An 18,397-nucleotide genomic window follows, 5' to 3' on the forward strand; every position below is an offset into this window, starting at 1 on the left:
CCTATTCAGGTCGTTAGACTTCATTCAGGTCATCAATCCTTTAGGTCTTCAGATGTCTATAGGCCATGGCAAATCTTCTTGAGGTCGTTGGACCTGATTCAGATTATCAGGTCATTGTGTCTTCAGGCTTTTAAATCCTCAAGCCTTTAGAACCAAGCCTTGAGATCGTTAGGCCGTTGGTCGTCAGGCCGTAGGTCGTCAGGCCGTAGGTCGTCAGGCTGTAGGTCGTCAGACCGTAGGTCGTCAGGCCGTAGGTCGTCAGGCCGTAGGTCGTCGAGCCGTAGGTCGTCGAGCCGTAGGTCGTCAGGCCGTAGGTCGTCAGGCCGTAGGTCGTCAGGCCGTAGGTCGTCAGGCCGTAGGTCGTCAGGCCGTAGGTCGTCAGGCCGTAGGTCGTCAGGCCGTAGGTCGTCAGGCCGTAGGTCGTCAGGCCGTAGGTCGTCAGGCCGTAGGTCGTCAGGCCGTAGGTCGTCAGGCCGTAGGTCGTCAGGCCGTAGGTCGTCAGGCCGTAGGTCGTCAGGCCGTAGGTCGTCAGGCCGTAGGTCGTCAGGCCGTAGGTCGTCAGGCCGTAGGTCGTCAGGCCGTAGGTCGTCAGGCCGTAGGTCGTCAGGCCGTAGGTCGTCAGGCCGTAGGTCGTCAGGCCGTAGGTCGTCAGGCCGTAGGTCGTCAGGCCGTAGGTCGTCAGGCCGTAGGTCGTCAGGCCGTAGGTCGTCAGGCCGTAGGTCGTCAGGCCGTAGGTCGTCAGGCCGTAGGTCGTCAGGCCGTAGGTCGTCAGGCCGTAGGTCGTCAGGCCGTAGGTCGTCAGGTCGTAGTTCGTCAGGCCGTAGATCGTCAAGCCGTAGTAAGTGAAATAAAAACAATTTTCAATATACAAATTTAAGAACATTATAAGTTTACCTGGCTTTCAAAATGTTTCAAATGGTACTCAATTTTTGAGTTGTCACAGTTAGATCATAATTGAAGTTCAAAATGTTTTGCGATTCTCACTGTACTTTAGAAAACTCTACACAAATAACACTAAATCACACCAACACTTTTACATACACACACATCCAAACACTCACCTACATATCTCATGTGTACGTGGTTGTTATTTGTTTTACGTTTTACCTACATAAATCAACAACGACTCCAACTTGCAGCTACTTTGCTCGGCGCACATTTCGCGCTCTCCCGTTGAGCCCGAGCGCGCTCTCTCGGCACCAACGCGCAATCTCCACACGCACCCCGCGCAGTGCTGTGTGGAGCTTTTGCAGAGGCCGAACTCTCCCGCGAAAGCCCACAAAACACAATCGTTGTCCGCGCAGCACCATGTAAAATCTGTGTATCTCGGCTCGATCGAAACCTTACCGTTTTCGTTGGCCCCTATACCACCTCACACCGATGGGACTGACCTGTGCAGTTTGCTGCTGTCAATCGAAAAGCCCATTCGAAACCGCGGTGCCCGTGTTGACTTCGTGTGGACTGTGGTGCGGTGTTGTCTAAGAGAGAGAATCAAACAAACGCAGGGTAAATTGTGACAAATTTTGACTTACAATCTACAAAAAAAAAGTTACCCAAATATCCAAATCAATCCAAATTGCACTTTTGATTTCTTTTCTTTCTCGGACTGAAGAAGTTCACGAGCAGAGAGAGAGAAAGGGCAGAGTTGGTTCACGCCACACCTCGATTCGGATGAGCGATCGAGAGAGAGAAGAGAGGTTATGTGCCTGTTGTATGAGAGGAGGCGTCTCAACCCGTGGAGCTCTCACTCAGTGTAGTGTAGGACGAATTTTATCAAATTCATTAACTGATTAGGACAGGAAGTCGACCAAATGTTTTCCAAATTTCGAAACCGTTTGCAAATTGTTGGGCTGTTTCTTTTTTTTTAATTGAAATATATGGATCGAAAGTGATTGATTTTTTTTCAATTTTCCAAAAATATTTGCTAACTAAAAAATAACTTCATTCTAATAGATGACTCAATTTTATTATCATTATTACATATAGAAGGTTTCCTTATAATTTTTTTTATCAAGGAATATTTATAATGTAAATACCAACATTTTATTGTGGTTTTTTACTCGAGACATTAAAGTCGAGACTTTGATCTGTAATTTTTTACACAATTTTAAAAGAATCATTTTTTTTAAACCGTAAAGTTCGAACGCTTTCTGCCTAAAAGGTCGATTCTTAATTGCATGCATAATCTTTCTTCATATCTCCTTTTTTTTACAAGCACTCACAGTACCTAGCTTGATTCGGGGTGACAAAAAAGGTACGGAAAATGTTGAACACAAGCTGTCTCCTGTTAGAAAATCCATTAATATCGGCATTCTTTTGTATTCAAACTATTGAAAGTGCACTTCAATAACAACTATAAGGAGAAAATACTGCGATATTGCATTGAAAACTGTTCTACTTTATATTCTCTTATTTAATTATGGAAACTGATATGTATCAAAATGAGCTAAAAACTATATTTTTCATTTGAAGTAAATTGATTTAAGTGTCAAATGACAGAGAATTCAACAAAAAAATACGAAACACCTACCTACTTTCCAAAATAAGCTTCTACTAGGTGGTCTTCCTAACAAGATTTCCTAAAATGCAGGTTACACGTATTAGCTAAGTGGTCTTTCTCCCAAAGCTCTTATGCAGTCAAATAAGATTTGATAGAGAGTTCTTCCCAAACCACTTCTAAGAAATCTGATTTTAAGCTCTTGGCACCGAATTTGAAGGTGTATAGAACGCAGTGTTTTTCTCGATTTTACGGGGCCAAAAATCACATCACTTGATACATTTTTTTAATTTTTTTGTGTTCAAAATGCGGGTACGTACTATACACCGTAAAATACGTCTCTAATAAACTTCTACTGAATGATCCTCCCGATGCTGCTTATTTAAAGTGGTTCTCGTTTTACACTTTTTTATAATTTATTAGGCTTTAATAAGCGGTCCTCCCAGTACACTTTTCAAAAAAACTGGTAGGTACTTATTGGTGCTTTAGACGCACTATCCTTAAATAAGCTTCTACGAAATGTTCCTCTCGAAAGTGCTTGTATAGAGTGGTTCTCCCAAACAACCTTTTAAAAATGGTGCTCCCATCAAACATTTTTCTTAAGATTTAACTAAGCGGTCCTCCCAACACAATGTTTTAAAATGATCTTAAGTATAAATAGTCAGAAAAGGGGTAGGCTTAGCAGCACTACGTTATCCAAACAAACCTAAGAGCAAATTGTACCCAGCCTTTTTGCCTCCGGTAGTTTCCTTCATTTATCTGAGGAACCCAAGGGTGAGAAAATAAATTCAATACATATTATAAATGTGGCACAAAGCCTATTCGCTTCGAGATTTTTATGCATATTGGAAAACTTGAATCACGAGTCCCAACAATTCGAAGTCGCAGGTTTGAGGTCGAGGACTCAGTTAGCGCGAAGCAAATTTCCAAATCGCGCGAAAACCGCTTCTCATTAAAACACGTTGAAAACTTCATCGACCAGCAACAATGCAAGCAATTTATCGCGCGTAAACCCGCCTCGATCGCGCGATTTCATCCAGAGTTCATCCGGACATACACTTTTTAAAATTCGTATTTATTTTGCTGCAAATGACAAAATCTGTGAGAAATATGACACAAATATGACAAATGAAAAAGAATCAAATTACAAAACTTTTGATAAAAAATGACATATGTGGTGAAAAATGAAAAAATTATCTCGAAAATAAGACAAGTATGGTAAATGTGATAAAAAAAATGGCAAAATTTTGTCAAATATGACAAAATTATGATCAAAATTCAGCAAAAAATCACAAAAACCTGATTGAACTATGAAAAAGTTAAGGCAAATATTTGATAACAAAATTACCAATGTAATAAAATTTTTACAAAAAATTACTATAAAATAACGAAAATGTGACAAACATATCATAAAACTTCTGAAAAAAAAATGGCAAAAGTGGTAAGAATATGACAAAGTTATGATAAAATAATGACGAAAATCTGACAAAATTATGAAAAAATGGAATAGAAAAAATGACAAAAAATTAACAAATATGACAAAATCGAAAAAAAACAATAAAAAATATTTAAAAAAAATTCGAAGTTTTTCTTCATAATTTTAATCTAAGAATTCCCCTGATTTGGCTAGATATTGCCCACATTGTGGGTTGTAAACTTTTAAATCGAATGCCCAGATTTTAGAAATATCATTCATTTAGATATCAGAAAAATAGCTTAGATTTGAATCATTTCCGATTTTCTGGTTCCGTATTTAAAAAAAAATCAAAATTTGTTGCCTGTGATAGGATTTTGGTATCTGTACCCAGTTTATTATTCTTGATTTTCAGTTCGATTCATCATTGGGACAAAATCCTGATTCGAATCTTGGTTTTGCATTTGAAACCAAAATTAGATTCATTTTCCATGTTCCAAATTCATCCTACCGGAATATTGAAAGAAAATATTTAAAATTACAAACCATTTTTAGGATTTCGAATTGAAATTTTTACTCTTAAATCTAATGCAGAATTTAAGCTTTAAAAAGTTCCATAATGGTGATCCAGAATTAAAATATCAGAGATTCAACATTCGGAATTTTCATTCAGATTCACTTGATGAATTACGAATAAATAATTGAAGAAAAAATTCATATAGAAAATCAAAGATTCATAATTCAAATAAGAGATTTCTATTTGAGTTTTCTGTTATAAAATGTCCTTTTCGGTTCGTAATTATTGGGAATTTTTGTTTCGTGATTTAGATTCAGGAATTCAGAATTTTTATTTAGGTTTAAAATGCATTCTGACTCGGAATTAAAATTCAAAATTGCCAAAGAAAAAAACACAAAACAGGTGAAAATCAGTATTATAAAATAAAATCTGAATTCATTTTCAAGATTTTTTGAAAATCTAAATTTTAATTTAATTTTTTTTTCACAGGATCTTAATAATGAAATATAATAATAAGTGAAAATTTTTGTTGATCTTGTACTTAATCTTCTGGTTCAGGAAAATTCAGCTGGAAATATATTTTATTGGTTTGTTGTTTAACATTATTTATATTGAAGATATTTCAAAAACAAAGATTTAAACAAAAATCTGAATGTATCGAGTTTACAGGAGTGGAAAATAAATCTGGTTTTAACCTAAACCTTAATCTTTGCCTTTTATTCCTTAATATTTGGTACATTTTCACCAAAGTTTTTCTTCCAAATAAAGCCCTCATTTTTAAAAAAAATCGGAAAGTTTAAGGACTTATTTCTTTTTTATATAAAAGTACTTAAGCTGAATAATGAGATAAACCATTTTTTTTACTATTTTATATGTATTTTTTTTTTTCAAGCAAAAATGTTGTCACCAAAACCTCTCTTTATGTGGCAATTCTTCCTACGACCCTGCTCATGGTGGATAACCAATGCATACAATGAGCTTGTGATAGGGCTCAGTGTAAAAACGACTTAAATCAGTAGACAAAAAGACAAAACTTTGACAATTAAATGAGAAAAATCTGACAGAATTATGTCAAAAAAAAAACAAACAAAAAAATAACAAAATTATGACAAAAATTAACAAGAAAGTGACAAAAATCTGACAAAACTATAACAAAATATTGACAATTTTGTTATTTTTGTCATAGTTTTTTTCACATTTTGACAAATTTTTATCACATTTGTAATTTTTTTTATAGTTTTGTCTGATTTTTTATTTTTATTTTATTGTCAAATTCCAGTCATCTGTCATATTTTATACTATTTGTTTATATTTTGATCATGGCTTTGTTAAATTTTTGTCGTTTTTTTTTTTAACTATAAGATTTTAATGGCCGTGTATTAATGATTTTTTTTTAAACGACCACAAACACATATTGGATCTCAATGAAACTTGATGTTTTCTCGAAGAAAACCCATAAACTTAACACTAAGTCGTTCCTCTTTCGAGGATATGATGGATAGCATCTTACAACTGCTAACACCATCAACCCACAGAAAGTGTACTATGTATTCGCTATGCTACGGACGGCTGCGTTATACTGTCAAATTCATCATATTTTTATCACATTAGTTCACATCATTTTCGTATTTTTTTGTCAGGGTTTTTTTTAATGTTTTTTGTCATAATATTGTCATGTTTTTGCCATATTTTTCATAATTTTCTTATATGTTTGTTAAATTTATTGCATGTGATCTCAGTCATTTACAATATTTTACAGTTCCGGAAGCCGCCATATTTAATTTCAAGATGGCGTGCCATAACTTCAGACAGCGAAAGACGACTTCTACTCATTGAGTCCTTTCAACCAATATCCATATTGTGAGTGTTGAATGCGATTTTCAGGCATTTAAACCAGTTTGACGTTAGGCGGAAGCCGCCATCTTGAATTTCAAAATGAAATCGAAAATCTATTTTCTGACGTCCTCACAAGGTACACACAAGGCGCCGTGTATTCATTTCCTTGAGATTTCTGGAATTCGCAAGGTCTTTTTTACGCAGTTTTTTGGAATAAACGCGGATTTTTTTACTCGGTTGGTGCAAAGAAGGTGTAACTAATTTTCAATGACTTTTTCACGTGTGATTATTTTTGGATTTTTTTTTAATGTTGAATCGCTTCGTAATCGCTTCGAGCTTCAAATTCGCCCGGTGAATGAACATTTCGCTTCGGTTCTTACTTCGCACTCGCTGTGTCCGTACCCTGAGGATCTAAAATAATTAAAATTTTAATTTTCCGTTGGTTTTGACCGGAGATATCTGAATGAAAGTTTATTTTGTATAAATTACCCAGAAAAAAAACCTTTCTTATTTGTCCTAGCATCAGGAAATTTTAAGTCATTTCAATTTTGTTGAATGAACTGAAATAATCTAAAAAAAAAACACTCAAAATCATTTACAGTTGAACACATCTATGAAAAAATATCCCTTTCTACCTCTATGAAGAGTAGGTTTGTTGTTTTATCAAATAATTGCTTTATATCTCACTTGAATGTTGATAGCTTTTTACTCAAATTAACATCGATTTGAAGCTTAAGAATGCACTCTCAACGTTCAGAAATGTAGATCGATCGACTAATGTACGCACAAATATGCCTTTTTTGGTATCAGAATCTACCCTTCTTTAAAGTTGATTGATTAAAATCGCTAAGAAAATGGGTTTGTGATGCATGTACATAACCACTGCAGATTTGAATTTCTGACAAAATCACATAAGATAAGTATTATTACAGGTCCTCAAACAAGCAGTTACGAATTTATTGAGATTGTAGATAGAAATTTGCATTGGATGTGATGTAACTTTTCGGCAAAACGATTAAGAATATCGATGTTAGATGTGTATTAGCACTGATAAAGTGGTGAATAAGTTTTTTTTTAATTTTATTAGATATATAGTGAGTACTGATTGTGTGTAATTCGCAATTTTTACGCTAAAGGATGTTATAAATTTAACAAAATTTTGTGTTTAAAAGTAGATAGTTTTCAATGCAATATCGTTGAATTTTTGACAAACTTTAAGCATTGAGGGAAAGTTGAGACTGTCTTTCCCTATGTTCTACGACAAGAAATGGAACATTTTAAGCTTAATATTATCCGAAGAATGTCAACTGAGTCGAGCGATGAGAATCAATCATTTTCACAGATTCCATGATCATTCAACCAACAAGCGAACATTGGCATCATGTTTGTGTTTTACTGTGTCGGCTTCCTGTCCATCTAAGCTACATATCCTATCAGTAATCGAATCTATATTCAAACATAAGCATAAAACTACACAACCCCGATCAGCCAGCGACTAATGGTTCTTTTTTCCCTTTTGATTTTCTACTCTCATTCCAGGATGAAAATTCACAAGAACGGAATACCTTCCGAGGTGTTGAAAAGTATTTCACAGATCGACAACTCCAACAAACAATGTTAGTATCCAAGGGCCATCGAAGCCAAGCCAAACGAAAAAAAAAAACCTGGGAATTAGAGTCCCCGGGATCGACCGCCACAACCAACCATCACCACCCATCATCGTCAGAGCTTCAGCGATACTCTCGTCTCTACTTTAACATTTACCAACATCTCCAAAATCAAGAGCGAAACATTGATAAAACATCCACCGGCCGCCCAGCTAGCTAGCTAATCGAGTTTAAGCCGATAGAGATTAAACCAGATTTCGGAGGGATATCGAATTTTTTTACGATCCATGAATTATTTATCATTCCTGCTGAGCCAAACTGGTTTAGCTACCGGATTTCGATTTCGAAATTGAGCTTATCCTCCGGTTTCATGTCTGTCGGCTTTTTGTTTTTGGCCAATCATTTTTTTTTTTTCGTTTTCGTCCAGCAGAAGCAGCAGCTTTCTTGTCTCTTCATCAGTGCGAGCTTATCGTTTTTTCCGCGGGATTCAAACATCTGTTTTTTTTTTGTTTTGATTTTTTTTTCAAATGAAGGATGCTCTTACGTTTTTTCATATCACTCACAGTCGTGTGTCTCTGATATAATTATGCTAAAATTAAACTTTGTTTTCTTTCATCCGTCAATTTCGAAAACGTTAGATTTCCTGATGCTGGAGAACATAACCTCATCGTATCGGCAGCCCTGTATCCTGGATCTCAAGATGGGCACCCGGCAGCACGGGGACGACGCCTCGGCCGAGAAGCGCAGCAAGCAGATGGCCAAATGTGCGGCCAGCACCAGCGCTTCCCTCGGGGTAAGATTGTGCGGCATGCAAGCCTACCAGGCCGACATTGACCACTACGTCAAGAAGGACAAATACTGGGGCCGGGAGCTGAACGAGGATGGCTTCAAGGGCGCGCTGCACAACTTCTTCCACAACGGGTATCGATTACGCGTCAAGGTGATTGCCCGGGTCCTGGACAAGCTGGAGCAGTTGCGTCGGGTTATTGAGAAGCAGTCCAGCTATCGGTTCTACTCGTGGTAAGTTTCTATTTAAGGCCATTTTCGCTCGACGGAATTGACAATATGTAACTTGTGAGAAAAGTCAGTTTAAACTTCTTAGATTAATTCTATCCCTTGTCATTTATTGCCTTTCGCATACTGGTGAAACTCAAACAATATCTGACTAGCGAATTTGTAAATTTTTCGAGTTTAGTTCACTTCATCCATTCATTGGCACAAATGAAAACATGTGTTTTTTTCGGGATTTTCTTTCTCTGGGATGATACTGTGTTTTTGTTGTTTGGTGGAGTATATTATGTAATGGTATTTGAAACAATTCTAAATAGCGGTAAAGAGGAAGTTTAAGTATTGAGTTTATACATCTATTCTGCTGCACCTTCAATGAAGATCAAATTTATCCACATTTAAGGTCCAGCAGAATAGATGTACAAATTCAATATTTAATTAACTGGTTAATCGCAGTGTTGAATTGTTTGTTGTTTTCATCGACTTTTTTCGGCGAGAATTAAATCGAAACTAGGGTGATTTGCCAATCGTTGAACAGCTAAGCTCATGATTTTGGTTTTTATGCTGTATTCTAGTCATTTCAATCGAATTCACTCGATTTTTTTGTCAATTGCACTCATACAGGATTGGTCAACAAGATCCAAAAGTTCAAGTCATCGGAAATAGTGACACAAAAATTTAAAAAAATCATTCAAAACAGCTTGTTTGTGCCTAATAGTTGCACAGGCAAAATTTACATCGTGCCTAATGTTGTGCAATTGTTTCCAATGGTTGAACATTTTAAAAACCTTCTTAAGGCTCAGCAATTAGGGTAAGTGTTCCTAATTTGGCATGTGTACCTAATGTTAACATACTGTTCGATTTTGCCTGTTTTTGACGTTATTTTTCACTTATCACAATTATCAAAAAAATGATAATGTAAAGGATAATTTTAACTTTCATTTTACAAACAAATTAGTTTTCTAACTCACTGGATTTTTCGTTAAATCCGGATTGTTTCAAAATATGTCCAAATTGAATGGAATTGTTAGCAAATTTCTTAAAAAACAACTTTTTGGAAATAGAAGATTAAAGCTGAATTTGTCAACCGATTTTTTTGAAATTTTTCGTCGGATTGTTTTTTATCATGATTTAGGTAATAAGTATGTTAGAACCATGTTTTTTCGTGTAAAAACTCAAAAAAGCATATGTCCACAATTAGGAACACTATTTTCAATGTGTTCCTAATTATGGACATAGTCAAAGTTTTCCAAACTATATCAAAGTCATAGAATGTATTTGAAATAAATTTGATTGATAGAATTCTGTTTTAACATAATTTTCAACGATCTGTTAAAATAAAATGTTTTGAACTGATAAAACATGATTTTTTTTGCTTCAGTATATCTCAAAGCTAAAACTGTTGAAACAATATTTTTGCCAGGTTGTAAAGAACGCGCCCTTCGCGACAGAGAAGGAAATCATCAACTAACAGAGAGCTTCTTAACGAAAACAGAATCGAAAGGAAACATTAAGAAAAACTCTCAATTAAATACGTTGTATACCGTCATTTGGGGCATCATGCAACACTTCTCAACTTCAATGGCTTCTAAAAACCTAATGTCCACTGATAATCCTACTGTTTGTACATCAAAAGTTTTAAGGTTAATGGGACATCAAATTAACGTAGTCAGAAGAAAAATTGGTTCCACCAGTTATTTTAAATTTACAAAACATGCGATTTTCACCCTATCAAGAAAAAGGGGTAAGTTGCTAAAACCTTTGTTTTTAATGAAAAATAAAAAAAAAGTTTTAATAGTTATAGTTTTTGACATATTTGCAAAAATCACGATTTGCAGTTATTTTTGATTTTGTTAGAATAAAAGTTTATATTTTTTCTGTCAAAGATTTTTTTTAAAAAGAAAGCATAAGGGTGCTGAATACATTTAGGGATAAAGAATACTACAAAAAAATTACATCAAATTCTAGCATATGGAGACAAGATTTAAACTGTGAATCATTGATTTGCATGTCGATGCATTTTAGCCCAGACTGGTAACGGAATTTCAAAAATATTTTAAAAAATTAATTAAATTAAATTAATAATTTAAAAAAATTAAATGATAGTTCGAAAAATATTTCTACACCAACAGTGTTGATATAGGATAATAAAATCCAAACAAAGTTTGTAGGTAATATCATTAAGTTAATCCGTCAAATTGTGTAAAGTTTTTTACGGCATCGAAAAATGTAAAAATTTCGATTTTTCAAATTTTCTATGAAATACTTCAAAAAACTATCTCACGATGTCAGAAACTATCATCGTTTTGTTATCATTAAGGGGGGGGTAGGGTCTAACGGGTATAAAAAAACACTATTTTCACGATTTTTTTCTAGAGCTATCGTTCAAACAAATGTATTCAAATTGTTTGCATTATACAAAGCATTGTTAAAAGAACATTTAGTAATTTTTTCGTAGAAAAATATTGAAAAATGAGCCGGTGACGAAGCATTTTCGAGGATGCCTTTTAAAAAACAGGATTTGCGGTGGACACTCTATCTCAGCACAGAATCATCTGAAGTCAAAAAATCAGAGCAAAATATTTTAAATAGATGTTTTTCTGGACCCCAACGTTTTTATTTAACTTAAAAATATTTTTATGAAATTTTTGTGGCTGTTTGAAGTAAAAACTACGATTTTTTACTTAAAAATCCGCCATTTTTCATCTCTAAAATCTCCCCAAAGTAAGAAAATCAAAAAAGAAAAACATTGGGGTCTGGTATTTTATATGTAGAAAATATGTTCCAAATTTGAAAAGAATCGGATAAGTAGTTTTCAAATGACGATGTCCACGGACTTTAAAAATGTGCTTTCGAGAAAAACGCGTTTGAAGTTTCTGCTCTTGCTTTCTTGCAGTATTAGATAGGAGGAGATAAAGGCCCATAACTTCTACAGTTTTGCTTCAATTGACTTGAAAATTTGACACAACATTCTTGAAATGTTTTACAATAAGAAAATAAAAAAATAAAAAAATCGATTTTTTGAAAGTGTTAGACCCTACCCCCCCCCCTTAAATGATAATTTTATTACATTATATTAAAATAAAAGTTAAATAAATTTTGTGGTACACAAATGTTGCAATGCTCTGTTTGACTGTACTTATTTGTATCCATTACAATGAATTTTCTAATTTTTTAAATATAATAAATGTATCCATTGAAAAAGGTAAATTTTAAATTTGAATAAGCTCAACATCCACTACTTTCTCCAAACTAGCGTAAAGGAATATTTAGTAGGATTTAAATAGTGATTGTTTCTTTATTCATATTCCATAACCGTTGCAAAATTCATAAAAAGGTGAGTTTTGAGATTTTTCTTATTTAAGTATTAAAAAAACAGACCCATATGCAAAATCAGGAACAAATAGTGTAGTATTGGGTACGCTGATACATTTTTCTTTGTATGTTAACATTAGGAACACTCATATGTTAACATTAGGAACAATTAGTGCCAAATTAGGAACATCGAAACACTTTATAAAACATGATATTTTTCGTAAGTTAAGGCTTGAAATAAATATTTCTAACCAAAATAGAGTTCAGAAAAAAATTTGAAACTAAGTAACCAAAAAATTTTATATCTAAGTATTAAAGATTCGGCGAAATAATATCAAACCTAAAAACCTCTGACAAAATATAGCGAAATTAGGCTCACTTACCCTATATATCAATCAGACTGATATTTGTTAAGGAAGCTTCTTATGAGAACTTCTAGTTCAAATGAAATCCAATTTGAACACGGCCCCTTTTGATGGGGGGTCTTCCATACAAACCGTTCAATGCACAATGGGAAAATTCAGACCCAAAATCGAAAAAAACTCGAAGCCGTCGGTTTGAAAGTCTGGAATATCTTTTATCACACGTGAAATTACCTCAGAAACTCAAATCTGCCGAATGATTTAACCGGAGTCATCTGAGTGAGGTGTTATTTGACCTTATTTGCCCAGTATTGAGCTTTTTCTTTATATTTCTCCTACCAATATACAATTTTGTTTCATTGAAATCCCATAGAAGGAATTGAAAGGAATTTAAAACTTTTTTAAAGTGCCCATTTACAGGAGGAAAGAAAAAAGGACTCATTCTGTTTTGCTTCCCTTAATCCCTATAAAGAAAATGGGATTTTATAAAATAATTGCTTTAGGACTCACTTGGAAGTCGATCGATTTTTACATAATGAATATTAATCTTATATATAAAAATGGAGGCAATTTCTTAGTAACGACATCACGTATGAATGGTCGGTCGAAATGAAGTGAAATTTGGTATCCGAGGGTTTTTTGGGTCAGAGATGGTTTGTATAATAGTCTCAAGGATCTCACTTTTTATGGATGGTGGTCCCAATACAAATTCAACATTATTTGTAACGATTTCCATAAGAATGCAGTTAAGGACGTGTAGATGAAATTAAACATTTATTACGATTTATACTTTAGAAGGTAAAGCGAAGTTTACCGGGTCAGCTAGTTTTAAGCTTAAAAATGGACTCAACCACGCCCAAAATTTCAGATGGTTTGTCTGATTTATTGAATATATGTATCTTTTCAAAAGGTTAATATATTTTGAATATCTTTTCATGAAAGTGGGGTTATTTGTTATAAATGTCAAGAAATAATCACTTCACATTGCAACCCTTCCAAACAATTTTCCGGCTGAAAAACTGTTTTGATCAAGAAGTTATGACTGTTTGTTTCTCTGTTGACATGAAATACAGTTCTTTTAAATTTCTCGTCTCGAAACATGAGAAACAGGATTTTTAGAACAAACTTAAGAAACTTTGCAAAAAAAGTTGAGTGAATGGTCGGGATAAAATATTTCAAAATAAATCTGATAAAAAAGTACTCCCTCAAAGCCAAAGCAGTTTAAGTGACTTTGATACTTTTCGGACATTGCTAGTTGTCCGACTTTTTAATACATAGATATGTTTTTCAACGAAATTAATTATTTCAAAATTTCAATTTTAATATTTGAAGATAGAAAAAATATTTTCATGGAAATATGAAGTGTCTTTGAATAAATGTTGAATTATTGAAAATCAACATTGAGTGCACAAAATATGAAAATTCTGAGTGGAAAACAGTTAATTAGAGCACAGAAATTAATAGTTAAACCTAATTATTCACTTTTTTAGCAAAAAAATGTTATATTAAAAGACAATTCGGGATTTTTTCACTTGCATGTAATCAATGAACGACGTTGAACGTGTTCAATTTTGTATGGAAATTTGTATGCAAAATTTTTGCAACAAATTTTTGCAAATGAAATCATTCAGAAAATTCAAATAAGCTTGAAAGGAAGTTTGTCTTTGATAAAATATTGATTTTATGATTTTACCTATTCTCAAGCTTCAGTTTTTGCCAATATGCGCAAATGCAAAAAAAAACATTTTACGAAAAAAGTTATAACCATTTCAAAATAAAAAATGAAAGTATTGTAAAACTGCAGGTATTGCTTGCTGGAGCTTTCAATAATTTTATGACATGGTTTTGCGAAGGTTATATAAATCAACAAACTCATTGGCTATGAAAAGCAGTTGATTGCGAGTTTTTATTTCCATCCTGCGGTTGAACAGCTTTCAAATAAGCAACAAAATCACTAAAATTTAAATTTTTCATTGCTGAAGTACAAGTAAGGATTTGATTTTGTTCACATGAAATGTATTGCAAGTGCCAAAAAATATTTCAAAAATCAAAAAAATAAAGTTTTTGAATTTTTAGTACATCTCTGATGATTTTTGAATGAAAATTTTCATTTCCCGTACAAATCAAAACACGTTGCGCTTAATCAGGACTAATTTTCCAAAGAAAATTATTGCTATTTTTGGCAGTGAATACAAGCAAACAAAGGTTTTGGATGTATACAAATTAATAAATTTGAAATTTCCATACAAATCTTGCAGTGGACTTATGTACAACAATAGGACAGAAGGGGATTGAGCGGACCAATTGTTGCACGATCCGATATTTACTCTGGCTATGTATGGATCGTATTTTTTTTCCCAAAATCATGGTGTTAAAATTGTCCAACAAACGTTTCGTAAAGAACCCCGACACGAAAAATGCTTTGTTTTGACGCAAAACCTTATTTGCCGTAAAAGGAATCTTAAGGTTTTGTTTAACAATTTGCACAAAAATCGTGCGAAAAAAACATGAAAAATTAAAGCTTTGGGTAGATGCATATTTTACAGCAGAAAATATCGTAAAACGCCTCAATTTATTAGTAAACATTCCAATTAACATGATTCAGTATTATTTTCGGGAAGAAGTTTAAAAATAGCTGAAATAGCGACCATTTAAGTCATGGTGTGCAACAATGGGTAAGGGGACAACGTTTGGCAAATCACCCTACTTGCCAGTTGGTCAAAACGTTTCGAGCTTCTTTTGCGTTTCGCTCCTCCTCAGTGGACTCAGCGATCGTCGTACTTTTATTCGCTGTCTGTTGTTTGACAACAGACAATTAAATTTAACATCTCAGAGTAGTTGTGCTCATATTAACAAAAAGCTTAAAGTAAAAGTCGATATATCTCAAATTTGGTCCTCAATATGTTGAAATTGTATAATTTCAAACTAGAATTGGTCACCCTATCAGTCCCTTCTTCATTAATTCCAGTGTTCGACTCGACTCGACTACTGAAGTGCCAAAATAACTCACTCGAGTAAAATGACTCGTGACTCGTCTTATGTAATAGGGCCTATAATTGGTTAAAACTTCTAACATCTCAAAGATATCAACTATTTTTAGCATGAATTATGGTTGTATCTCATTTATTTTAGTACACATTTTTTTATCCAGTCCAAATTTTTTGTATCCAGTCCGAAGCTAAACCTTTAACCAATTTTCATCTCTTTAACATTTACGTGATAGAAATGTATAATTCTTATGAGATATGCATTGTCAAACGTAAATATTTTCTTTTAGAACTTGGATTCTCTTTGCTTAATTCCAGAGCCGGATTAAGCCATCGGGGGGCCCGGGGCATTTTTTCTCGGGGAGCCCCTATGATTCGATTTTTTTTTTCAAATGTTTTCCCAGGGAATACAAAACCTTTAAAACGTGTAAAAGATCAGGAGATGAGTATACTGTCTTCAAATAGCCATTTTGTCTGCGTAGAAAATAGTTTCTGGTATCTTCAAATAATTGGTTATTAATCACGTGCAAACATTGCGGAAGGGAAGTGTTTAGAAATTTCTCAAAAATGAAAACTCTGATTTGAGCAAAATTTAATTCTTATGTTTTTGAATACCTTTATCACCAACAAAAATTTTCTGATTTAGAAAAATGACCGGATAGATATTTAAAATGATTTCCGCGCATTTGATTTCCAAACTGATGACCAAAAATCCGGGCAATATCCGGGCAAATTTTGTCAAAACCCAGAAATTACTCAACAAAAATCAAGAAAAAAAATTGAAAAAAAAATTTTTTTCATCAAAACTCATCGAAAGCTTTTAGATTGTATTTTCAAAAAAAGTTTCATGGTTATTTTTCAAAAAAATTTCGTTTTGGAGGCATAAATATAAAAAATTTAAAATACAATTTGTTTTTATTGTATTTGCCAAAAAATTGAAAAAAATCTGGGCAAAAGCAGGGGATTTTTCAATGAAATCCGGGCAACCGGGTCGGGCCGGACTGTTATAATTTTTTTTATTAAATATCCGGTCAAACCCGGATAAAACCGGACAATCTGGCAACCTTTTTTTTTTTTAATAAGTCTTTATTTGCCTTTTAATCTATACATTCAAGTTATATTATTCCAGTTAATTAAGTGTTCAGATCAATTATGATCAGTTCAACTCATTGATTAAGTAAATTTTAAACATGGTTTGTTTGATTTGAATTTGCTAGAGCAATAAATTATTTGATTTATAGGAGAATATCCTGTACAGAAAAAAAAATTGATATATGAACTTAAACCTATAGTTTAATAACTAACTTAATTGTAAAGAGAACGAATCTCTGCGATGGAAGACTGCATCGATTTGCCTCTGAAGTTGAAGATGATTTTGTTGGCCATCTCTTCGATCGATTCAATGTCCGCAATCCGATGAAGATCTTCGGTGCTGTGCCAAGGTGGAAGCCGCAAAATCATTTTCAGAACCTTGTTCTGAATCCTCTGGATGGCTTTCTTCCTCGTTGCGCAGCAGCTAGACCAAATCGGAACTGCATACATTATCGCTGGTCGGAACACCTGGTTGTAGATGAGTAAGTTATTCCTTAGACATAGGCGGGATTTCCTGTTGATGAGAGAATAAAGAGATTTAGTGTATTTATTACATTTAGATTGAATATCTTCAATGTGATTTTTGAAAGTAAGATTCCGATCAAGTGTAAGTCCCAAGTTCTTCACGTGATCAGACCATTCTAATTAAACCCCATTAAAAGTTATGGAATTATTTTCATTAGGTTCTAAAAAATTTGCTCTTGGCTTATGGGGAAATAAAATAAGTTGAGTTTTGGAAGCGTTAGGAGAAATTTTCCACATTTTCAAGTAATTCAAAAAGGAATTTAAATTTTGTTGCATTCTACTGCGTACCACCCGTAAATTTCGACCTTTGACTGAAAGCAAAGTATCATCAGCAAATAATCTCCTACCGTTTCCTTCTGGTACATCAGGAAGATCAAAAGTAAAAATATTGTATAAAATTGGCCCAAGTTTATTACCCTGAGGGACGCCAGCTTTAATGGGTGTCCTTTCAGAGCATGAATTTTGATAGCTTACTTGTAAGGTTTGGCTAGTCAAATAGTTTTGAATAATTTTGGTGAGATATGCAAGAAAATCAAATCGAGCTAATTTAGCTACTAAACCTTCGTGCCGAACACTGTCAAAAGCTTTTTCAATATCAAGAAGAGCAACACCAGTTGAACAATCTTCAGATTTGCTAGCGTTAATCATATTAGTTACACTCAAAAATTGATGTGTAGTAGAATGTCCATGACGAAAACCAAATTGTTCATCAGGGAAAATAGAATTCTGATTAATGTGAATCATCATTCTATTCAAAATAACTCTCTCAAATAGTTTACTTAAAGAAGGAAGATGACCAAAAACATTCCTATCGTTTGACTCTAGTACGCACTCTTCCACTAAGACTTTTTTATGAGACAATCAACATCTGGGGCGCATATTTGAATCATAATGCTATACAATGTCTTCTTAGCCTGATAAATTACTTAAAGTATACTTCCATAAGTAATCTTCCGTGAGTTTGAAACCAATATATGGAAGTTGCGGTTTTCAGTTAGCAAAACCAAAAAAAAGCGGACCTTTTTAATTCGCAAGCTGAATCAAATTTAAGCGTCAAAAATATACCGCTACCAAAAGCTTTGCGTACTAATTAGACATTAGCGGATTAGCGTTTTTGTGCCGAACACAGATTAATTCATCGGTTGGAATTGAATGTAATAGAACAGAATGGCAATTTTTTGATCAAAATTCCTCGATCCTTGTGAAAATATAGTTAGAAAATGTTTGCACAATTTTT

The 18,397-nt window shown here is 33.8% G+C and overlaps 1 protein-coding gene across 1 annotated transcript in view; it reads left to right on the forward strand.

Annotated features, from left to right (window-relative positions):
* The window catches only part of LOC129743024 (uncharacterized), a 95,964-nt gene that overhangs the window by 59,720 nt on the left and 17,847 nt on the right, over window positions 1-18,397 (forward strand). The window contains exons 6-7 of the mRNA XM_055734969.1: window positions 7,804-7,880; window positions 8,510-8,891. Of these exons, the coding sequence (XP_055590944.1) occupies window positions 7,804-7,880; window positions 8,510-8,891 (459 nt within the window). The remainder of the gene's footprint in view (window positions 1-7,803; window positions 7,881-8,509; window positions 8,892-18,397) is intronic.

Source organism: Uranotaenia lowii, chromosome 2 (assembly GCF_029784155.1).
Source record: "Uranotaenia lowii strain MFRU-FL chromosome 2, ASM2978415v1, whole genome shotgun sequence".
Classification (NCBI taxonomy): domain Eukaryota; kingdom Metazoa; phylum Arthropoda; class Insecta; order Diptera; family Culicidae; genus Uranotaenia; species Uranotaenia lowii.